This window comes from Poromitra crassiceps (assembly GCF_964638095.1).
Source record: "Poromitra crassiceps genome assembly, chromosome: 20".
Classification (NCBI taxonomy): Eukaryota; Metazoa; Chordata; class Actinopteri; order Beryciformes; family Melamphaidae; genus Poromitra; species Poromitra crassiceps.
In genome coordinates, this window is record NC_139637.1 from 26,493,837 (window position 1) to 26,517,841 (window position 24,005).

The 24,005-nt window shown below is 44.6% G+C and overlaps 2 protein-coding genes and 1 long non-coding RNA gene across 4 annotated transcripts in view; 2 read left to right on the forward strand and 1 right to left on the reverse strand.

Annotated features, from left to right (window-relative positions):
- Positions 1 to 22,259, forward strand: part of LOC310795041 — a 664,395-nt gene extending 642,136 nt beyond the window's left edge. The window contains exon 2 of the long non-coding RNA XR_014553596.1: positions 21,680 to 22,259. This is a non-coding gene — a long non-coding RNA (uncharacterized lncRNA). The remainder of the gene's footprint in view (positions 1 to 21,679) is intronic.
- On the reverse strand, positions 902 to 9,294 carry LOC310794388 (uncharacterized protein). 2 transcript variants are annotated; one of them, XM_083656378.1, is made up of 4 exons: positions 9,213 to 9,294; positions 7,158 to 7,251; positions 6,864 to 7,015; positions 902 to 3,029 (listed from the first exon to the last, which is right to left on the reverse strand). In XM_083656378.1, the coding sequence occupies exons 1-4, from the start codon at positions 9,268 to 9,270 to the stop codon at positions 1,969 to 1,971; spliced, it is 1,365 nt and encodes a 454-aa protein (XP_083512504.1). In that variant the 5' UTR covers positions 9,271 to 9,294; the 3' UTR covers positions 902 to 1,968. The 2 variants fall into 2 exon arrangements, with proteins under 2 accessions (XP_083512504.1, XP_083512505.1); XM_083656379.1 differs by lacking the exon at positions 9,213 to 9,294 and having other exon boundaries at positions 7,158 to 7,256.
- On the forward strand, positions 15,616 to 20,135 carry mrgbp (MRG/MORF4L binding protein). Its single transcript, XM_083656372.1, has 5 exons — positions 15,616 to 15,829; positions 16,509 to 16,630; positions 16,797 to 16,878; positions 17,034 to 17,108; positions 18,834 to 20,135. The coding sequence occupies exons 1-5, from the start codon at positions 15,688 to 15,690 to the stop codon at positions 19,034 to 19,036; spliced, it is 624 nt and encodes a 207-aa protein (XP_083512498.1). The 5' UTR covers positions 15,616 to 15,687; the 3' UTR covers positions 19,037 to 20,135.
- Positions 22,260 to 24,005: the final 1,746 nt, after the last annotated feature.

A 24,005-nucleotide genomic window follows, 5' to 3' on the forward strand; every position in this document is an offset into this window, starting at 1 on the left:
AATGAACAATGAAAAACAAGAAACAAGACTTGGCCTGCTTACTGTAGCATCATAGCTACACATGCAACTTCGACAAAACTTAAAGGACGGCTTTACCGTGGGGAATATGAATATATATTAAATCTCACGCCCCTAAGGTTTTCGAATCCGTTGAAATTTTTGAAATTGGTTGTTCCCTGCCTGACCTATCATCCATCTCTCACATTATTTGCATGTCGCTCTGACGCAAAACGCGTCAGAGCGACAAGTCCAGCCTTGCGGAAGTCGAGCACCTATGAACTACAACTGTTGTTGGCCATGGTCCCGCCTCTAGAGGTCCTCCACGCCCCTTCAGAGGTCTGAAGAAAAACAAAAAGGCAGCCATCTTTTTCGACCACCTAGCCTGCTGTAGCTAGGTTAGCTTTCCATAGCTCCTTGCAGAGACGATTTTCTCGGGAAAATTATTTTCGATTTATTTTCGATTTATTTCTTCTTCTCTCCATGTTGTCGAAGCCTTCTTCTTCTTCTTCTTCTTTGAGTTTTATGGCGGTTGGCAAACATATATGTGCATTACCGCCACCTACTGGAGTTTGATATCAGCCAAACGCCTGAGGGGTGGGCATGGAAACGAAGGCCACGCGAGCCCAGTGCATTGTGGGAAATGTAGTATTTCGAGTCCCCGCACCTCCCCCCCACACAGAGTGGATTTCTGGTGATATCTCAGGCTGTAAACAACCAATTTCAAAAATTTCAACGGATTTGAAAACCTTAGGGGCGTGAGATTTAATATATATTCATATCCCCCACGGAAAAGCCGGCCTTTAACAGTCTTCATGCATGTACAGTTTTTTTTCTTTGGCGAACTGCTGCAGAATTAAACTAAATTGGTCTGCATTCATTTCCTGTCTTTTATCATAAGTTATGCAAAATATTGTGAAACGTATCAGTTACTGCAGGGTCATTATTGAAAAACAAAATAGTCAGAAGGCAAAGACAAATAAAGATAAAATGGATTTAATTGGATTTAATGACATATTTTATTTTTTGTACAGTCACATTTCCAAAATGGTACATACTGTATATATTTTTGGAATGAAACTCATTAATAACATCACAAACAAAAGTGATATTGACCTCTGAATTGTTGTAGTTTGAGATAATCTGGGACAAAATGTGTAATTCACACTAGAGACACTGCATGAAATAGGCCACGTCCATCATGGGGGAAAGCGCTCCATTCACTCCCACACACCAGCGTCATTTCCCTTGAATTAAACATAGGTCAATGCTGTTGTGTGGTGGGGCTGCGCAGACAACAAATAAAAAAAATCGCTAATTAAAGTTTTTTTTGTACTCCCGAGCAAAACAAGGAAGCCATTGAGAATTGGCGAGAAGAAAAATGTGGATCTAGTGGTCTAGGAAGTAAGTTACTTATATACTTCCGTATATATGATCTTTGTGTGCAACAAGCGACCATGCACGCAACCCCCCCCCCCTTTTTGTTTTCCCCCCTTTTGGGCGTGGTTTCTGAATGACGACGCGCTCCGCAGTGTCTCCACGGGGTTCCCACACATTTTAATGGATACAATTTCAAAAATTGTCCATTACATTTCAAGGATCTATAATAGAATTTCCATGTAATGTGAGGCCGTGACTGAATCAATACCAAATTATTACAAATAGAACACAATATAAGAATAGGATTTTTTGTTGTTGTCAACAGCTAGAAAATAAATTAGCCATTGTTACATTACGTATATCCACAGATGATTCAACAAAACAAAATTCCTTAACTTTTCCAAAATTTTCAAGGATTTCACTAATTCCGTGACTTTTCGAGGATTTCCATGACTGTGGGAACTAGATCATCATTCATACATTGGATACAATGAAATCTTCCTTGCTATGCGGGGAAATGCATGAGCTCATTTGAATCGTTTAGGGGGCGCATCCAGAAGCAAACGGTACATGTTTCGACAAATCACAAAGTCACGACGCAACGTTGTCGTGAAATGACTGAAATAATTTGTAGAATTCACTCATTTGGGAACAGCGGTCAATCGTACCGAGGTTTGTGAGGGCACCGCACACGGTCACAGCATCATCTAGTATGTTCAGCTGTGACACTGGAATAACGCTTTGCAAGATCTTAAACTTCTTCCACCGGCCAATGACCCGTTCCACGTGGCTCCTGATCCGAGAAAGCTGTGTAGACGAGTCCACTTTCTGTGCAGACAGCTGCTTCTTCCCTTTAGTGAATTGGCTGGCGCCGTAAGCCGTGAGCTCATCTCTGATGAGAAATCCTCGACATGCTAAAATCTCATCGCTAGGCTCCAGAAGCTCTAGGAGACCCGACTCTCTAGTGAGCTGTTTGTCTGAGACCTGCCCGCCCCACCCAGGAGACAGGAAGGAAATAGCCCCAGCTGGAGTGATGCCGATCAAATATTTTATGGTGTTGTTGTGTTTGTAATCTGACCATGTCTGCGCCCGGGCAGTCAGATTACCGGGTCTGGATATGAAAATGTCCGGGCAATCTATGATGCACCGGCATCTATTAAAGTTCTGCTTGAAGATCTTCGGCATGTTCTTGAGTATGGCTCCCTTACTTGGCCATTTAATAAGCGGCTTGAGGACCATCGCCATAGCACGTATCCAGCTCCGACAGATATTTGATATAGTGCCGTTTGACACCTTAAATCGATACGCTAAGTCAGTATGACTTAGGCCCAGCCTTAATTTCATCAACACAACAAGTAGGTGGTCCTCGAGAGTCAGTTTTTCGCTAACTCTTTCTACGCGGTCTGTTATTTTTGTAAGCAGCCATTCGAAGATCATGGAGGTGAGTCCTGTGAGAAAGACCAATTGTCCAAGGTTGCACTTAACAGTGGCGTAGGAAAACGTAGAGTTTTGTAGCTCCTCTTTTAACTTCTTATTTTCAGCCCGTAGTGAGGACATCTCCTGCCGCAGGTTGGCACAGTCTTCCTCAAGCTGACGGTGTCTCAGGTTCAGTTCATCGTATTCGCTCCTTGGGACTGGGATATCCTCTTCAGCTTTAATATAGAAAGGTCAACAGTTAGCATAATGCAGCAAGCAAGGCGGAGATGATCACAAGTCCTTTTTTTGCAGGTAGTCAAGTCAAGTCTTAACAAGAGTAATCTAATGGAGTAGAAAGGTCTTGTAGAAGTAGCAGCTATAATACTCAATGGAGGGGTTCCCAACCTTTTTTCACCACGGACCGGTTTAAAAATGACAATATTGCTGAAGGTGGGGTGGGGGTGGGGGGAATTGGATATGAAACGCATAGCGCATAGTTCATACCAGAGCCGTGTAATAGAAGAGTTCCGACATCTCCATTCACTCCAATGGACCAGTTTTTTACTCTCAAGAGTTCCAGGAAGTAAGGTCCTGGATTAAGCAGCACTGTCGAGTTGCAGCAAAATAGACAGTTTGTGTTGTACTCTGAAAGGGTTTTTCATCCCTTGAATCAAATTGTACATTTTCAGCTTTATTTTAGCATGCAAAAGTAGCGTGAGACTAGGGATGCAGGGGTTAACCGGTTTGACTATTAACCGCGATTTCAAACGTCACGGTTATATAACCGCAGAGGCTCCGTAACACCGGGTGTTTTGTTGTCAAAATAAGTCCGTCAGTTTAAACTCCCATGCGGCGCAGACAGCGCTGGAACGAGAGGAACCGGTCTCTCACTTCGTTTCCGCACGGACTATTTTAGCGGGTGCACAAAACACAGCTCTCCCACCCATATCTATGCTCCCACCAGTCTGCTCCCAATAGCATAGCCATGGACGTCAGCCAAACATAAACTTTTCAGAGACGTGCGCGATGCGACAGTCGCCTGACACGAACTGTGGTCTCCGTGGCCTCTTAATTTGTTTACTGAACGGCCATCGATGTAACGACGTAACGCTAGTTAGTTATCTCTCCCTTGCCTACGCTAGCATTACAGCTAACGTAATGGCAGAGCCTGAGAGACCACAAGCAACTCAAAGAGATGATCTCTTCCCCCCCAAAACATGTCTAAAGTAATCGGTATGGCAGCATTTCGGTTACAAAAAGGACACCCAGGGTGTTGTTAAAGATGACGGCTCCCCAATCTTAATGTCTTAAAGTTAATCAACATTTACACTAAAAGATAAGTTAGATCAGTTTTTCCACCAGGTTTTACAAGTTCTCTACTCAGGTGATCCAAAAGAAATGTAGAAAAATAATACACCTGCCTGACTATGTTTTGTTCCAAAGAGATTTACTGTCATAAATATTACAGTCAGACTTTGTTTATTTTATTTATCATTTTGGACAAATATTTGCCTTTATTTACCTTTCAAAAGACAGCAACCTTTAAACAATGCATGGACAATACAATAAAACCTCTGTTCAAAGAATGCTCATGTGATTTTTATACGTCCATAAATAATCGTGAAACCGTGATAATCGTGTTTTTTTCTCAGACTATAATCGTACATCAAAAAAAAAATCGATGCATCCCTACGTGAGACCCATTCCTGGCTGTTCATTGGCTAATGAGTCTCGCATTTTGGTCCTCCGCTGACGCCTCTCTCTCTCTAGAGGACACTAGTTCATACGTTTGGATACAGTATCAAATACACACGGGGCATATTTTCCTGGCTTGAGGACAATATGAAAACATTCACTCACAGGGATGCAGAGTCATGGGTAGTGAAAAAGGTGACAGATACCAGGGGAGACTCAACCATTCACAAATCCTCCTATTTTAGGATGAAAAAGGTGACTAGTTTGCATCCTTGAACTCACCAATGTGTCTCCCCCACACACACACACACACACACACACAGCACAGCCTGTTTATTTTTTCCACAAGATAACAAGATAGAAATGTGTTTGCAACACTTTGTGTTCACTCAGTCGTCTTTTTTACGACACAAAAGAGGTGTTCATTATAACCCCATGTGCAAATTAAACATCCACTTTTTAATGTGTGCTGGAAAAAAAGCACAACGTTTAATGATCCTCTCCTTGTTCCTGTCTTTTTACTTTCAGTTCGCTGCCGCTCCCTCTCTTAATGCTCTCTCTCTCTCTCTCTCTCTCTCTCTCTCTCTCTCTCTCTCTCTCTCTCTCTCTCTCTCTCTCTCTCTCTCTCTCTCTCTCTCTCTCTCTCTCTCTCTCTCTCTCTCTCTCTCTCTCTCTCTCTCTCTCTCTCTCTCTCTCTCTCTCTCTCTCTCTCTCTCTCTCTCTCTCTCTCTGCCAGAGCATGTGAGCGGAGCGGAGGGATTTTGGCTTGAGCAGGGACCAGAGTGGTACCCGAGCGAAAGTTGGAGCGGCACCGATCACCCGCTCAGTCCCGCTCCAGTTTCGATCACCACATGTTCGAACCAGAATGCATCGCTGCGTGGCCATGTGCACGCCCACTATTTTCTTGCCAGCTGCTGCGAGACGATGAAGGAAGAGAAAAGGAACATGCAGCCGACTCTGCTGAGCTCATGTTATTTGTAGTGAGGCGTCAGGCGTTTAAACGCAAATTAAAACACCCTGGCCTTTTGATATTTTTTATTCTTTTGAGCGGAGCGGAGCGGTGAGTGCGAGCGGGTGAAATCTGTATGGAGCGGGGAGCGGTCTGGAGCGGAGCGGTCTGGTGCGGGTCGGCCGTGATCGCTGGAGCGGGTGTGAGCACTAGAGCTGGTGGAAAGGGCCGCTCCATGAGCGAGGAGCGGTAATTATCACCGCTCCACTCTGCTCACATGCTCTGCTCCCTGCCGAATCATAGTAGCTTACTGCGGCCCGGCAACAAATGATTTGTGGACCAGCACCGGTCCAGGGCCTGGTGGACCAGCACCGGTCCAGGGCCTGGTGGACCAGCACCGGTCCAGGGCCTGGTGGTTGGGAACCGCTGCTTTAATGTAATGAGTGTAGTCCAGCTGCTGTTGTTGTAAAGTGACGTTTGATCGGGGGGGATCATGTAAGTGGGGGGGGGGGGTTCAACTGTGTTAAGGGGGGTAGTGGGGGTTGGTAGGGTCCTTGGTAGAGGGGGCCTTTGGGCCTTTTTGGTGAGGCCGATGGCAGTTGGGAAGAAGCTGTTCTTGTGGCGAGAGGTTTTGGTCTCGACAGACCTCAGTCTCTTGTTGAGGGGGAGTGTTTCAAAGAGTTTGTGACCGGGGTGGGAGGGGTCGGCCATGGTTTTATGAGACCGCTTCAGCGTCCTGGCGGTTTGCCGGGTCCTGAAGGAGGCAGGTTGCATCCAATCACCTTCTCAGCACAGCGGATCATACGCTGCAGTCTGTTAATGTCCTTGAGAGTAGCAGCAGTGTACCAGACGGTGATGGAGGAGGTAAGGATGGACTCAACGATGGAGGTGTAGAAGTGCACCATCGTTGCCTTTGGCAACGATGGCAATACCAATACGATTTGGCAATACCTGTACCGTCACTCTCCATACAGTATACAGTGAGCTACAGTCGTCCAGTTAGTTAGTATTGGACGAAACGGTACGGCCATTCAAAGTCACCAAATACACACATTTCTAACAGCGCTAAAAAGCTCTATGTCCATGTTGTGACTCGGGTACTCGCCACGCGATGAAATAATAATCCATAGTTACGTGAAACAAGCTTTTTGGCGGTGTTAGAAATGTGTGTTTTTGGTGACGGCTGTACCCTTTACCCCAATACTAACTAACTGGACGACTGTTAGCTCACTGTATACTGTACGGAGAGTGGCAGTAAAGGTATTGTGTATCTTAGTTATGTATAGTAAATGAGCGAAACTCCCAAAAAGTTGGCGGATCCCTTTAAGTGCAACTCAAGTCCAAGTCGCAAGTCCAAGTCCCCATCTTTGAGGCAGACACAAGCTCACAATAAACAAGATAATTGTAAGACAAAATATATTCATACCAGGACTTTGATCCTGATCCATGCTGCATTCTTGTTCTGGACTCTCAGAAGGAGCAGGTTCTGGACTCTCAGGGGGAGCAGGTTCTGGACTCTCAGGGGGAGCAGGTTCTGGACTCTCATGGGGAGCAGGTTGCCTCCTCTTTCTATGGGGCCTGAAGTAACAACATAAGGCATGTACACTTAGAAGCCAGCAGCTGTAAGTACCCAAGCATACTGAATAGCATGGCAATGCAAGAGAGAGAAACTCATTTAAAAACCACTAAGAGGGACCAGGCCTAATATAAGTGTTTGTACCTCTCCATCTTTGCCTGGGGTTTCGGGCTTTGTTCTATGTATACAAACACGGAAGGCACAAAATCTGGATCACTCGAGTCCACTGGCACCTCATCTGCAATTACAATCTCACACACACACACACACACACACACACACACACACACACACACACACACACACACACACACACACACACAATGTTTGCAAGCCAAATCTAAGACCAGCTGATGCTGTTATTCAACTTTAGCTACATTAAATTCTTAGTCTACTTCTTACAGACAATTATTTATATAAACCAGGCTTTCCAGTGAAATGAAAGTCGAAAGTACATACAGTAGATAACTAGGGATGCTCCGATCGATCGGAATTGTTTTCAGCCTAAATATGAGATTGCTCATTCCGATCATACTTTATACGTGCCGATTGCCAAAACCGATTGATGACGCAAAACACGTGGGCCATTTCTAGGCTCGGTTGTGGTTAACGGTTGCATCCAAACAGCTAAAGCATATCGGCGGTGTCATTACAAAGTGTGTGAGATCAATACAACTAGGGCTGCACAATCAATTGTATTGTATGTAATTGATGCCGTCTCTCCGACCGTCAACTGTCTCTCCAGCTTGTCGCCAAACTATACTTGGTTGTCACCTAGACTATTCCTAAGTGTCACTGGCCAGGGGGAGCCAGAATTCTATGTTTAAAATACATACTACAGCATGCGCTGGGGCGCGTCATCAGTGATGTTAACTGGGGTCGTAAGGTGTTTCGGGTCTGTCGGTCTATATAAAAAAAAAATATATATAAATATATACAGTATATGGCGATATTTGGGAAATATCACAATTCGTACCCTAACCCATATACCGTAAATTCCGGACTATAAGCCGCGGCTTTTTCCCCGTTTTTTGGCCTTTTTTGGCCCCTGCGGCTGCGGCTTATATAACGGTGCGGCTTATCTATGGATTTTTTCAGAAAAAAAAAAAAAAAAAAACGGAATTCTCTCTTCTTTAGCACTCTTTCTAACTATAAATCCACTTCTGTTTTAATTTCCTCTCTTGCCCTCTTTTCACCACACCGTGGACACTGTGTGCACTGTAAAAAAAAACACAGGTGGTGTTGTGTTATGTTGTTTTGTTGAAATGTTAATAAATGGGAGCTTCCTCAAACAGCCATCTCTTTCCCGACAATCCCCTCTGTGCACGAACCCTTACATATGGTAATTAAACATTAAAACACAAAAAAAAAAAAAAAAAAAAAAAAAAAAAAAAAAAACATTAAAACACCCGCGGCTTATAGTCCGGTGCGGCTTATATATGTAACAAACAGTCAATTTTGCTGCTGCGGCTTATAGTCCGGTGCGGCTTATATATGTAACAAACAGTCAATTTTGCTGCTGCGGCTTATAGTCCGGTGCGGCTTATAGTGCGGAATTTACGGTATATATATATATATATATATATATATATATATATATATATATATATATATATATATATATATATATATATATATATATATATATTTCCCCATCTCTGAGGCAGACACAAGTCCCCAATACAGGGATCCCACACCTTCAACATCAAATTCAAGGACTTTCAAGGCCCAATTCCCCAAATCCAAGGACCCGACACGGCCTAGTTTGAGACATGGACCAAGGTTAATTACTGTTACATCACAGAATTTTTATAATGATAATTAGTAGAAGGTCACAGACAATTAAAGAGAGAGGCTTGAATGTTTGACACTTCCAAACTGTGCTGTGTTACTTCCAATTGCAAAGGACAGAAACCCAGCGACTGAGTCTGCAACACAAACACAAATATTTTGTTTTCACTTTGTCAAAAGCTGAAGCAGAGCGAAATTTGACAGAAATTCGTAATTCTCGTAATTCCCTCGTAATTCTCTATGCAGGAAAACCCCAACTTCAAGCACTTTCAATAAACCATGTCTATTTAAAAAAACTTTCAATGCGTTAATTTTTATTTGTCAAATTCACAAACTTTGAAGGAGTTCAAGGACCCGTGGGAACACTGACAATAAACCAGTTAATTGCAAGACAACATATATTCATACCAGGACTATGATCCATGCTCCATTCTTGTTCTGGAATTTCAGAAGGTGCAGGTTGCATGTGAACACGCCTCCTCTTCCTACGGGACCTTATAGTAACAACATAAGTCACGTACAATCAGACTGCTCAGTATCTCAAAGCACCAAAAACATACTGAATACATCATGATACATCATGGCAATGTAAGAGAGGAAAACTCATTTAAAAACCACCAAGAGGGACCTAACTGTTTGTACCTCTCCATCTTCGCCTGGGGTTTGGGGCTTCGCTCTGTGTATACAAACACAGAAGGCACAACATCAGGATCAGTCGAGTCCATTGACGCCTCCCCTGCAATTGCATATCACACACACACACACACACACGCACGCACGCACGCACACACACACACACACACACACACACACACACACACACACACACACACACACACACACACACACACACACACACACACACACACACACGACACACCTCATTGTTTATTATCCAAATCTAACGTTATCAAACTTCAGCTACATTAGATTCTCAGTCTACTTCTTACAGACACTTGTTTACGTAAACCAGGCTTTCCAGTTCAATGAAAGTACATATGATGCATTCCATTTGTACTGGGAACTAGGAATTAGAGAGCTGCGCGGGCCTGAAATCTCGGCCCGAGCCCTCCCCGGCCCGTGACATGCAGACCCGTGCCCGATCCGGCCCGGATGAGTTATGAAATGAATTGGCCCGAGCCCGTTGCGAGGCCTGAAGCCAAAAATGACAATATAATGATGACACATCTCTCCCTCTCTGTTCCGTGTGCTGGGCGCGGCCGTCCTGGCCTCTCTCTGCCTGTCTCTCTATTTGACTCTCTCTCTCTCTCTCTCTGTGTTCGGGAGCTGTGCTGTCTACAACTGTGAGGTGCTGAAATGACCAGTCCAGCGCCTGGCCTGTTGTTCTAATCTAGCCTAACTGGCCTGTTGTTCTAATCTAGCCTAATCTCTCTCTCTTGGAGAATGAATGAATCAGGCGAAACAGGATTCAACTCGGGTTGGGTTGACGACGAGTCGAGTGTAGCACGCTGTCTGTCGCCGACAGACACTGACTGAGCGGAAAGCTACATGTCATGACATGAGTAGACTGGCAGACTAACGTCACGTGAGGGTCTGTGTGTGACTGTGTGTGGCGGCTGTGGCTGGGGGAGTGTCTGTGCGCACTCCTCCTCTTTGTCTGACTGCTCTGCTGTGTAAAATCAAGCGAGTAATACAACATTATTTTATTTAATTATTGAAAAACCCGGCCCGGACCTATTAATTAAAAAAAAGAAAAAACGAGCCCGTATTGGCAGGCCCGAGGGCCCCGCGAGGGTACACTCGGGTTCGCCGCTCTCTACTAGGAATTGACAAGGTACAAAAGTCGGGAACGCCCCTTGTGACGTCACCTGACCTCGGATTTAGGCATGGGTCGGTGTCAAATCTTTAAAACCGGCTTGATATTGTTCTTCACGCCGCATCGAACCGGTATACCGAATTTTACCACTAGGTGTCGCAGAGGGTCTGCTGCAGCGCTCGTACTCAGCGCATTTCCTCGTCAAACTCCGCTGGAAAAAAAGGTTGCTTGTCACAAAGAAATAACACTCGTTTTGACGACGTATCTATCACATCCGCCTGCAGCTTTGAACCATCGTTTACAAACGCAGGCGGTCTATTTTGTGTCCGTGTCAGTAACGTAACGGGGGCGTCGGCATAGGTTCCTGATGCTGAATTTTAATCTAATAATAATGAAACGTGTCAGTTCAGCTGGGTAACGTGAAATCAAACCGGTTTAAGCTCGTACACCGGACCGGCAAAACCGGAAATCGACCTATGCCTACTCGGATTCCCTACCCTCACCAGCCCCGCCCTCAAAATCCAAGATGGCAGCTCCGCGCTTCAACAGTAGTGAAAGCTGATGTAATACACTGTTTATGAGCACTTCTGTCTTATTTGTGTCTCATTAAATCAGTTGTACACACAGTACTGTCTAACTTCTGTTGCTACGGTATGCGCAAGAATACCACGTAATGCGTTGTTATCAACTGCTATTGCTAACAATGGCTACCCTAGCTAGAACTAGCCCTGGCTAGTTTCCAGACTGTTTTGCTGGAACGCGGTCAACTCGGGTGTGACGTCAGTCAACTAGGATATTCCTAGTTCCCAATACAAATGGAATGCGCCAAACAGATAACTTGACCCGATATAAAATGGGACGGGTGCTGCAAACACGAGCATTTTGGAACGTCTCCTCAGTCCTGTGGCAGTCAACACGTTTAATAGCTTGCAGCCAGGAGATGGCGCCGCTTGCTCTGAAACGGTCGTGATCCTGTCAGGATTCTGTAGAACTTGAGTCATTTGTTGTTGGAATATCGATTACTACAACTGTACACGCAGCAACCGGATTACTACAACTGTACACGCAGCAACCGGATTACTACAACTGTACACGCAGCAACCGGATTACTACAACTGTACACGCAGCAACCGGATTACTACAACTGTACATGCAGCAACCGGATTACTACAACTGTACACGCAGCAACCGGATTACTACAACTGTACATGCAGCAACCGGATTACTACAACTGTACACACAGCGACCGGATTACTACAACTACTGCACACGCAGGAACCGGATTACTACAACTGTACACGCAGCAACCGGATTACTACAACTGCACATGCAGCAACCGGATTACTACAACTGTACATGCAGCAACCGGATTACTACAACTGTACACGCAGCAACCGGATTACTACAACTGTACATGCAGCAACCGGATTACTACAACTGCACATGCAGCAACCGGATTACTACAACTGTACATGCAGCAACCGGATTACTACAACTGCACATGCAGCAACCGGATTACTACAACTGTACATGCAGCAACCGGATTACTACAACTGTACACGCAGCAACCGGATTACTACAACTGTACATGCAGCAACCGGATTACTACAACTGTACACACAGCGACCGGATTACTACAACTACTGCACACGCAGGAACCGGATTACTACAACTGTACACACAGCGACCGGATTACTACAACTACTGCACACGCAGGAACCGGATTACTACAACTGTACACACAGCGACCGGATTACTACAACTACTGCACACGCAGGAACCGGATTACTACAACTGTACACGCAGGAACCGGATTACTACAACTGTACATGCAGGAACCGGATTACTACAACTGTACATGCAGGAACCGGATTACTACAACTGTACATGCAGGAACCGGATTACTACAACTGTACATGCAGGAACCGGATTACTACAACTGTACACGCAGCTGGCAACAGTTTTAATTGAAGGATAATGCTAACTGGTCTCTTTCAATGCCTCTGGCTGACCAGGAGAGACGCTACTTCCGTTGCCGAGATGCGCGAGCATACTTTGGACGTCGGCTGGGAAAAGGTCTATGGCAGGGATACTCAACTTGCTTTGCCCGGGGGCCACTTTTGTAAAATGACAGGAGGCCAGGGGCCAGTTAATAAAGTTTTGCCCACAGGAGCTGCTACAAAGTTACGCTCACGTGGTCAGAGCCAACGTCTTAGGTCAGCAGCACGCGTCCAGCAACGGAGGGTCAGAATCACAAGTCAGCATTTCCGGATTTTTCCAGGAGAAATCCCCTGGTGGAATCTGATTGGCTGGGCTGTTAAGGAAGTCGGGCTCTCTGCGTGCATTGGTGCAACGTTCAAAATGTACCGTCTCACGAGTTGTGGTTGGTCAATTCTTATGACTGTCACACATTTTGTTTTGGTCTCAGGCGGGTGGTTATTAACCACTTTTCAAGAGGTGTGGAGCAGACGGAGATATCCATCTGGCTACTGCCAGACTACTACAAAGTCTACAAAGCCTTCACAAAGTGAAAGTTCCCCGTAGCTGCTTTACGCTAAGTTAGAGTGGCTTACCTTTGCTTTCCAAGATTCTGGCTGTCATTGTCCAGTGGTCGAGTGTTTCTGCTGGGCAAGGATTGTCTTTTTTGCTCTGGTCCTTGAAATGAAGAGGATCCAAAAACATCTGCAATGTTAAGAGCTTAAATTTTGTTTGAGGAAGGTCTGAGACCGAAACGTTACAATATTAAATTTATAATTTTGCAAGTTTGGACAGTGTGCGGGACTCTCTTTATTTTGTAAGAGCTTAAAGGGAAAAGGTATTTTTCAACCTGTCCTGGACCCTATTTATTTATTTGCCCATCTTTTTGTGTCTAAGGTCGCTTTCACATAGAAGCTGTTTAGTCTGCTTTAAACGCGCCAGAGTTCGTTTCCTTCGTTTGGGGTGGTGTGAAAGCGCAAACGAACTCTGGGGCGGAACAAACAAACAAACTCTGGTCCGCTTGAAAAGGTGGGTCTCGGTTCGCTTCCAAGTGAACCCTGGCGCGGTTCGTTTGTTGTGTGAAAGCAAACTGGACTAAACACAAGAGCGCCAGTGCATCTGGTGCACTCATGCAAATAAGAATTTGTTCTTAATTAACTTGCCTGATTAAATAAAGGTTGATGATGATGATGATGATCATGAGTAGAAAACGGTAGAAGGGAGCAAAACAAACACTGCGGTGCGCACACGTGTGTACTACAGTACCTGCGTGCCGCGTGACGTACGTCGTCATAACAACAACACATCGTTTCTCAACAGCATCGTTTCCCTTCTCTATTCTGTCCAATAGACGGGTGACTATTTCGACCACATGACATTGTTCAGAAAGTTTGGTGCGCTTGACAAATTGCTGTGTGAAAGCGAACCGAGTCCACCAGCTTATATGTGAAAGCGACCTAAGTGAGTAATGGGGACACAAATATTTGAAATTGGTTTGGTAATGTAATCCAATGGGGCAAATGCACACATCACTGTACATCCACTAAAGGTGTTTGTTTTGTTTTTGCCACTGACTCAGAAATAACATGCTTTTCTTTACCTTTTGGTAAGCATATAAACATTACATTTTTACAACACGCAGATGCACACACACACTTTGGCACTTTAACCACATATTGTCAGCTTGTTGAGATCACTTATTCTATTATTATGAATGTCAACTGCTGAAAAGGGGGAATTATTCTCTCTATATTATATTTTGTCATCAGTCATGATGCACATAATACTGCTTATTATTGATTGATTATTATACCAATGTTACTTATTGAGTGCAGTGTAGGGAATTTAAAAACATATTTTAGGGGGCAACTTTTGCCCCCACTGTCTAGAAAATGGGGACATTTACAAATGTTGGGGGGCATTTAAATATAAGCAATGAATGCATTAAGTTGCTCAAGCTTAGTGTGAACAACAGCGTGCTATGTGTGTTTCCCATCGTCTTCAGGTGCTGAGTGTGTGTTAGAGAAGGAAATGGAAATTAAATGGATTGAATGAAAATAAAATTATCCGAATCTTGGGGGCAAATGGTGGTGCCCCTCAATCAGGCTTTTTAGGGGCATTCTGAGATTTCTTGGGCATTTCTACCCTGGCCCCTGGCTAAATTCCTACACTAAAGTGGTTGTTTTTGGTCAGGTCAACACAATTACGTTATGGTATTACCTCCACTGGTTCCTGCCATCTGGGAACAGCAGTCTTCTTGAGCCTGAGACGCAGTATTGGTTTATCTTCTTGTTGATTCTTCCTCATTGACTGGCTGTAGTCATCGCTGTCAAAGTGGTCGCTGCAGACGCGGTGGTCTGCGCGGCGCAGCTCCTGCACAGGGCTGTTAGCATCCATCTGTAGCACAGCTAGCCACAGCTCCAGCCTGGCCCTGTCCCACAGAGGCACTCTGTGAAAGCTGCGCTTGGTCCAGTTCGTCATCTTGTTGCCACAGTTGGGAAATGCGCAAACACGAACCATTTTTCTCCTTCTATCTTTTAGATAACACGAACACAACAACAAACTTCACACAGTGAAGACAGTCACATGCACTTCCACCTTCCCCCCGCTGTTGTGTCTGTCTTCCTGCAACAACTCAACTCTCGCGAGACATCTGCTTCCTTGGGCGAGACTTAACATGGTTACAAAGAATTTACATCGACAAGAACTGGAGCTATTCCCTTTTACGATTGCAACCATAGACTGATTGCAACAGGGGGAACACGATATTTTATTATTGTTATTAGTAGTAGTAGTAGTAGTAGTAGTAGTAGTAGTAGTAGTAGTAGTAGTAGTAGTATTGTTGTTGTTGTTGTTATTATTGTTCCTGAAACGGGCTAGTAGCCATTTCTTGGCAATACCCGCCCTACTCTGCCTCTGATTGGCTGTTATGGTTCTCTGCTGTTGTCCCATTGGCGCCAATAGACGTTTTCGGGCCAAAATGGCGGCAGTGTTGTTGTAAAATAAAGGTGTACTCTCTTTTGTCTTGCCTTCTATAGTCTTTGATACAAAACGAACACAGACCAGACGGGAGTCGGGGATCCGCGCTAGCAGCCAGCTTGCTAGCTAGTTAGCTCCTGGGCTGAAGAGATGGGGGAAGCAGACGTGACGCTGACTCAGGCCGACGAGAAGCCTCCGGACTCGGGTTTGGTCCCCGGCGAGGACTCGGTGGTCTGGAGCCACGAGGTGGAGGTCTGTCTGTTCCACGCCATGCTCGGACACAAGCCCGTCGGTAAGCATGCCGTGCAGAGAGCTAACAGTGTTAGCATGTTAGCATTAGCCGCTAACTCTGCTGTGTCCGTCTGTCTTAACGATACAGAGAGTGTTAGCATGTTAGCATTAGCCGCTGCTCTGCTGTGCCTGCCTTTCTTTCTTAACCCCGTGTTGGCCAAACTGGGGTCCTGGGACACTCGGGGGGGTCGCAAGGGGCGTTAACTCGGCCCAGGGGATAGCTAGTTTAATTCAAGTATCATTTATCATTTCATCTGCTAGACGTCACGTTAGCATGTGGAGAGGATTCCCTCTCAAAACATGATCTGACCTGTAGCTGTTTATCTGCCTTTTAGCAGGTAACGTTAGCTAACCGGTTAGCCAGCTAACATAAATAAACACTATACATTAGTCTCACACGCACACTCTCACACACACATACACACAGGCGCGCATAACGTCGTTAGTGTTCCCATTGCTACACTAAACAGGGTTCCTGCGCAGGTCTTGAAAATGACTTTGATCATTTCCAGGTCTTGGAATAGTTTTGGAATTTGAAAACATGTCTGGAACAGTGTGGAATATGTTGTGGTTCAAGTCCCATCCACACATGATTCCAGCGTCGGTGCAGATAGTGCAGAAATATCCACAGATTATTGACAGTCTTCTCTCTTTCCGTCTGTCTGTCTGTCTCTCTGCAGGGGTGAACCGTCACTTCCATATGATCTGTATAAGAGATAAGTTCAGTCAGAACATCGGCAGACAGGTCTCATCCTCCGTCATCTGGGATCACCTGGGAACCATGTACGACATGCAGGCTCTGGTGAGGAGTGTGTGTGCGTGTATGTGTGCGTGCCTAGCTGACTGAATTCTTCAGCATCGATTTTCAGACATTTGGGATTGATCCGAGTCGTGTGTGTGTCTGTGTGTGTGTGTGTGTGTGTGTGTGTGTGTGTGTGTGTGCGTGCGCGTGTGTGTGTGACACGCAGCACGAGTCGGAGATCTTGCCATTCCCAAACTCGGAGAAGAGCTTCTCTCTGCCTGACGAGATCATCCAAGACGTTAAGGAGGGTAAGAGGCGCCACTCCTCTCTGCTTCTGTCAGTCTCTGCTGCTTCACTCTCTCTGTTCTGTTTCCTCTGTCAGCCTTGTTTTGAACCATCTGCATTTATCACATGTTAAATCATCCAATCGGATGTTGATTGCATATTGTGTGTGTGTGTGCAGGGAAGCTGGGCTCAGAGGAGGAGATCAAAGAGGAGTTCAGGATGGAGAGAGAACCTCCTGCTACACATGAAGAAGGTACCACACAGGCTTTACGCTAGATGATCTATTTGAACTGCCAATATGGCCATTAACTCATTACCCACCAGAGTTTCAAAGGAAAAGTCGCCAGTCAGCGCCAGGGTTTCTGAGCATTTTCAGTGATTTTCCGCGACCCACAGAATATTTTCTCCTATGACGATGTAAACACTGAATATCCCAAAAGACAGAACAGATCCTCTACTTTCATGGGGGGAAAAGTTTTCTTTCTGCCTTCTTCCGTTCTTTAGTTATTGACACTTGAATGTAGGTCATTTTCATTTAAAACGTGCGTCTCAAACCAGGAAGCTGAGAAAACTGCCTTTTTGTGCAGCGAAGCGAGTGAGAAATTCACTCGGCATCACGGACAGCGCACAGGGGCGGGTCACACTCATGTTCTCCGTGAGAAGCTGGTGCTTCCTGGTACTTGATGTGTGGAGGTCTGGTGCTTCCTGGTACTCGATGTGTGGAGGTCTGGTGCTTCCTGGTACTCGATGTGTGGAGGTCTGGTGCTTCCTGGTACTTGATGTGTGGAGGTCTGGTGCTTCCTGGTACTCGATGTGTGGAGGTCTGGTGCTTCCTGGTACTCGATGTGTGGAGGTCTGGTGCTTCCTGGTACTTGATGTGTGGAGGTCTGGTGCTTCCTGGTACTTGATGTGTGGAGGTCTGGTGCTTCCTGGTACTTGATGTGTGGAGGTCTGGTGCTTCCTGGTACTCGATGTGTGGAGGTCTGGTGCTTCCTGGTACTTGATGTGTGGAGGTCTGGTGCTTCCTGGTACTTGATGTGTGGAGGTCTGGTGCTTCCTGGTACTTGATGTGTGGAGGTCTGGTGCTTCCTGGTACTCGATGTCTGGAGGTCTGGTGCTTCCTGGTACTTGATGTGTGGAGGTCTGGTGCTTCCTGGTACTTGATGTGTGGAGGTCTGGTGCTTCCTGGTACTTGATGTGTGGAGGTCTGGTGCTTCCTGGTACTTGATGTGTGGAGGTCTGGTGCTTCCTGGTACTCGATGTGTGGAGGTCTGGTGCTTCCTGGTACTCGATGTGTGGAGGTCTGGTGCTTCCTGGTACTCGATGTGTGGAGGTCTGGTGCTTCCTGGTACTTGATGTGTGGAGGTCTGGTGCTTCCTGGTACTCGATGTGTGGAGGTCTGGTGCTTCCTGGTACTCGATGTGTGGAGGTCTGGTGCTTCCTGGTACTCGATGTGTGGAGGTCTGGTGCTTCCTGGTACTTGATGTGTGGAGGTCTGGTGCTTCCTGGTACTCGATGTGTGGAGGTCTGGTGCTTCCTGGTACTCGATGTGTGGAGGTCTGGTGCTTCCTGGTACTCGATGTGTGGAGGTCTGGTGCTTCCTGGTACTTGATGTGTGGAGGTCTGGTGCTTCCTGGTACTCGATGTGTGGAGGTCTGGTGCTTCCTGGTACTCGATGTGTGGAGGTCTGGTGCTTCCTGGTACTCGATGTGTGGAGGTCTGGTGCTTCCTGGTACTCGATGTGTGGAGGTCTGGTGCTTCCTGGTACTCGATGTCTGGAGGTCTGGTGCTTCCTGGTACTTGATGTGTGGAGGTCTGGTGCTTCCTGGTACTTGATGTGTGGAGGTCTGGGAGCATATTTGACAACTGAAATTTACACATGGACACTTTAGCCAAAAGCCACCGGCTAATGTAAACCCTGGTAACATACCTGTCATCCCTCCATCTCTCTCTCTCTCTCTCTCTCTCTCTCTCTCAGGTAGTAACTCATCTGTGAAGCTGTCTGAGCGAGCGAGCAGCACTCGGGACAAGGAGAGAGAGCGGGACAGAGAGAAGGGAGGGAGCGAGGGGGGAGTGGGAGCGAAGGAGGCGGAGAAGAGGAAGAGGAGCCGAGCCGCAGACAAACTGCTGTCCTCCTCCAACCCTGCCAGCCCAGGAGGCGCCAAGAGGAGGCGCACCTGAGACAGAGACAGAGAGTGCTGCTGTGTGTGTGAGGGAGAGAGAGACAGAGAGACAGCAATTGTGTGTGAGAAAGTGTCCGTAACCAAGTAGCAGTGTGTGTGTGTGTGTGTGTGTGTGAGCGAGAGAGAGAGAGAGAGCACTGGACTCTACCGGAGCGTCTGAAAAAGAGATAACTAGTCGAATGAGGAAGCTTCCTGTCTGTCACTCTTCTTCTGCGGACTCTTTTTCCGTTGTTACATGATGTGTTGAGCAGGAACGTTCTCCACTTCCCGTTCACTTCAGACCACGCCTCTCTTCATCACGGTGCCTCCCCTCTTCTTCTTTTTAGAACTCACTCTGCTCCATGAACTCAGCAGTGATTCTGTTCACCGATTGGCTGATTTACACCTGTCAATCACATCCACTTTCAGCTTTCACTCTGCAGTCTGGACTCACTGCAGATGAGACGACAGACAGTTCATCCATTATAACTTTGAGAAACAGAAAGCAGGAAAACAAAACATGTTTTGTCAAAATAACATGATAATTACTTCATGTCATTTGTTTAAAAGTAATGTGAAAACAAAATGTGTCTGGAGATAAAGAAATAACAGTATCTCGAGAAAACAAATTACCACGGAAAAGCAGCGGAAATAAACTATGAACATTTGTCCTCAATAGGCTTCCGTAGCAGAGTGCATCGTCCGCTCTGCTAAATGATTAGTGGCATGAAATGAAAGGCTGTGTGTGAATGTTGAAGCTCTGTGGAGCCCGTTAAGTTTCAGAGGATTCACTTCATCTGTTTTTAAATATCAGCAATAAATCCTGTTAGGTACCGTTTAGTTTTGTGTCTCCATAGCAAACGTAACGTTTAGTTGTGTGTCTCTGGAGAAGATGCAACGTTGTAGCTTTTTGTGTCTCTGGAGAAGACGCAACGTTGTAATGTTTTGTGTCTCTGGAGAAGACGCAACGTAGCGTTTTGTGTCTCTGGAGAAGACACAACATTGTAATGTTTTGTGTCTCTGGAGAAGATGCAACATTGTAATGTTTTGTGTCTCTGGAGAAGACGCAACATTGTAATGTTTTGTGTCTCTGGAGAAGACGCAACATTGTAATGTTTTGTGTCTGGAGAAGACACAACGTTGTAATGTTTTGTGTCTGGAGAAGACACAACATTGTAATGTTTTGTGTCTGGAGAAGACACAACATTGTAATGTTTTGTGTCTCTGGAGAAGATGCAACATTGTAATGTTTTGTGTCTCTGGAGAAGACGCAACGTTGTAATGTTTTGTGTCTCTGGAGAAGACACAACATTGTAATGTTTTGTGTCTGGAGAAGACACAACGTTGTAATGTTTTGTGTCTCTGGAGAAGACACAACATTGTAATGTTTTGTGTCTCTGGAGAAGACACAACGTTGTAATGTTTTGTGTCTCTGGAGAAGACACAACGTTGTAATGTTTTGTGTCTCTGGAGAAGACACAACGTTGTAATGTTTTGTGTCTCTGGAGAAGATGCAACATTGTAATGTTTTGTGTCTCTGGAGAAGACACAACGTTGTAATGTTTTGTGTCTCTGGAGAAGATGCAACATTGTAATGTTTTGTGTCTCTGGAGAAGACACAACGTAATGTTTTGTGTCTCTGGAGAAGACGCAACATTGTAATGTTTTGTGTCTCTGGAGAAGACACAACGTAATGTTTTGTGTCTCTGGAGAAGACGCAACATTGTAATGTTTTGTGTCTGGAGAAGATGCAACGTTGTAGCTTTTTGTGTGTCTGGAGATGATGCAACGTTGTAGCTTTTTGTGTCTGGAGAAGACGCAACATTGTAATGTTTTGTGTCTGGAGAAGACGCAACGTTGTAATGTTTTGTCTCTGGAGAAGACGCAACGTTGTAATGTTTTGTGTCTCTAGAGAAGACACAACATTGTAATGTTTTGTGTCTGGAGAAGACACAACGTTGTAGCGTTTTGTGTCTCTAGAGAAGACACAACATTGTAATGTCTTGTGTCTGGAGAAGACACAACGTTGTAGCGTTTTGTGTCTCTAGAGAAGACACAACATTGTAATGTCTTGTGTCTCTGGAGAAGACACAACGTCGTAGCGTTTTTGGAGAGAAACTTCAGATCCAGCCTTTAATCCCACAGCCGCGTCCAGACGGCCTGTTTCTAGACTGAGAAGTAACATTGAAGTGTGTTTTTGTCATGTTTTTATTGTGTCACACTTGATTTGGAAAGTCCAGCGCTGAAACTTGAATGACCGTATCAAGTGAGTGTAATGAGTCTGCTCAGCTTCAAACCATCCTGATCCTGTGACCTCACTTCCTGTTTGGCTCAGGATCAGTCTGGACTTCCAGCCTTCCACAGTGATTTCAGTGGGCGGGACTACTCGCCTTGACAGAACTCCTTCAGCCAATCGGCGTTGCCAAACCCGCTCACATGCTCCTGTTCTTGTATGATTGTTATTATTGAGTCTATTTCTGCAATAACTGCACTTATGGTTGTGTTTACTAATGTTAATGTTACTGCTCGTTGCTTCGGGAGGCACCATTAGTGTTTTGCCAGCAGCGGCCCTGATTGGCCCGGTTATGCCAGCAACTACGACGCAGTCCCCGATTGGTCAGATTACATTGTAATTTCAGGAAGTGGCTGTGTGATTGGCCAGAGTACATTGTCATTTCAGGAAGTGGCTGTGTGCAGCTAGAAGTCCAAACTGATAGAGTGAAACAATATCAGGTCACATCGGGATGTTTTTTACCAGGCTACTTCAGTGATCCTCAGTGTGAAAACGAGTCTATTGACCTGTCTTAACGTTTGCACACACCACATCTCTTTTAACCATTTTTTCACATTTTAGAACAGTAAAGGCATCAAAACGATGAAATGACACAAATGGACCTATGCATTATATTGGTGAACAAAAACAAACTATCTTATATTTTAGATGATTTGCCTTGATGGAAAGGCAAAAAGAAATCCATACATACTAGGATCAACTTCACTATTGATGAATTTAAGAATCTAAAAAAACTCATTTCAAGCCTTTCAGCCTTTAGAGCCGAATGGCTTTAAGAGAATGAGTCTGTTAGTTAATTTGTTACAGTTTAAACTGTAGAGATGCAGCAGACAGAGTCTGTCAGTATTGGACGATCCAAATAAAGTGCTACCTTTTTATTTGTTATTTTTATTGAGGTGTTCTTATTAATTTATTGTAAAGCTGTGTGTCATTAAAGCTGAGCTCTGGACTCCCTGTCTGCTGCTGCTCTTCTACAGCCGCACCCATCACATCAACTTCATTTGTGTCACACTTTTTCATTCCTTTCAGCCAATGAGAAATTCATAGAGCATTTCACTCTGACCAAAACACACACACACACACACACATATATATATATATATATACTGTATATATATATATATATATAATGTATATGTATGTATGTATAATATATAACAATTATACATACACACACATACATATATACACTGTATTTATGTATATATACACTATATGTGTATATATATATATGTATATACACATATGTATATGTATGTATGTGTGTGTGTGTGTGTGTGTGTTTTGTTTTTAATTTTTGGTCCCAGTGAAATTTTATAGTCTCCTGATTCTAAATCTATCTGGATCGCTTGGTTGGACCAAGTAAATAAATAACTAAATAAATCATAAGCATTTTACAAAATGTCTATTGAAAAAAATATGGCAGATTGAATTCCTTGGCTCCAAACACTGCCTGGTAACACTTTGAAACTGACAAGAATTGAGATAATATGAGAGCTTTGTACCAAACTGTTCTTTTTTTTCCACAGGATTTTTTTTTGTGTATTCTATTCTATTAGATTTTTTTCTACAATTGCTACATCATGTTTCTGCCTTGGACACAATAAAGGAAATTGGAGGAGCTGACCAGCTACCATCTTATAATGAGAACAACTTCAATGGTTTCAAATATCAGTCCTGTTATGAGACGCTCATCTCTCAGCTGCCCTGTTTTATGATATAATGGCGACATCTAGTGGACATCAGTGACAGCTGCAATTAGATGATGTTGTAGAGGAGAGGGAAAAAAATATCTGCATATCCGCCAAAAGTGAAAGTAGATAAAACCACTTCGCCTACAACACGTTGACTGAGAGACATGTTTCCAAAGTTGAAGGATTTGTTATTGACTCGTCAGTCCACTGAGAGGAACCCAAACGTATCGATGACCTAACCTAAATCGCCCAGACTTGTAGAATAATGGGACATTGTGTTTAAATGCGGTAGGCTATGGACTTAATGTACCCCCACTGAGGTAAGTGTTGAACGTTGTGTAGGCCTACTCAGAATAACCAGGAAATAAGCTTAAACTTAATGTGAAATAGTTAAACACCAATTCATTTGTAGTCACTTGTCTAAATGTTGGTGGGTTTTTTATTATCTGGAGTGTTTTGACAGAATAGCCTGTGCAATTTTTCAATGTAGTCATTCTGAATGGCTTCTGCACAATAATAGTAATCGGTGTATCAAAATTTAGTTGGTTGGGCCTGTGTTGTGCCAAAAAGTGAGGAGGCTGGATCATGTAGGCTACGTCTATATAATAACATGCATGCATGTCTAATAGCCTTGTTTAGGCCTATATTTGAAAACTATAGCCTACTAGGCTATAATAAACATGATTTACAGTTACCCTGCTAGCTGGGCACTCCCGGCTAGCAGGGTAAGATTTACAGATGGGTTATAGCCTACATGTAGCTAAAATATGGAAATGATCCCCTTTGCTATGACTGCATTATTTTACCTGCTCTCTTCACTAGATCAAAACCACTCTACTCCAGTCTGTCTTTCTTTCTTTCTTTCCTTTTTTTACCAGTTTAAATATCTGCAATCTGACGGCAATCACTTTTTGATTATTTCTGATTTGGTTCCGTGTAAAGTGTCAAAAAACCCACATTTATTCTGAGGCAGTTTTTAGAAGCGGTAAAGTGGATGTGAG

Coding starts and splice junctions, on each gene's coding strand:
- LOC310794388 (XM_083656378.1), bottom strand. CDS start 9,270: ATGCAACCTGCACCTTCTGAAATTCCAGAACAAGAATGGAGCATGGAT. Junction 7,016..7,157: donor CCCCAGGCAAAGATGGAGAG/GTACAAACACTT, acceptor TTGTTACTTCAG/GCCCCATAGAAAGAGGAGGC. Junction 3,030..6,863: donor GGATCAGGATCAAAGTCCTG/GTATGAATATAT, acceptor TCTATATTAAAG/CTGAAGAGGATATCCCAGTC.
- mrgbp (XM_083656372.1), top strand. CDS start 15,688: ATGGGGGAAGCAGACGTGACGCTGACTCAGGCCGACGAGAAGCCTCCG. Junction 16,631..16,796: donor TGTACGACATGCAGGCTCTG/GTGAGGAGTGTG, acceptor TGTGACACGCAG/CACGAGTCGGAGATCTTGCC. Junction 16,879..17,033: donor CATCCAAGACGTTAAGGAGG/GTAAGAGGCGCC, acceptor GTGTGTGTGCAG/GGAAGCTGGGCTCAGAGGAG.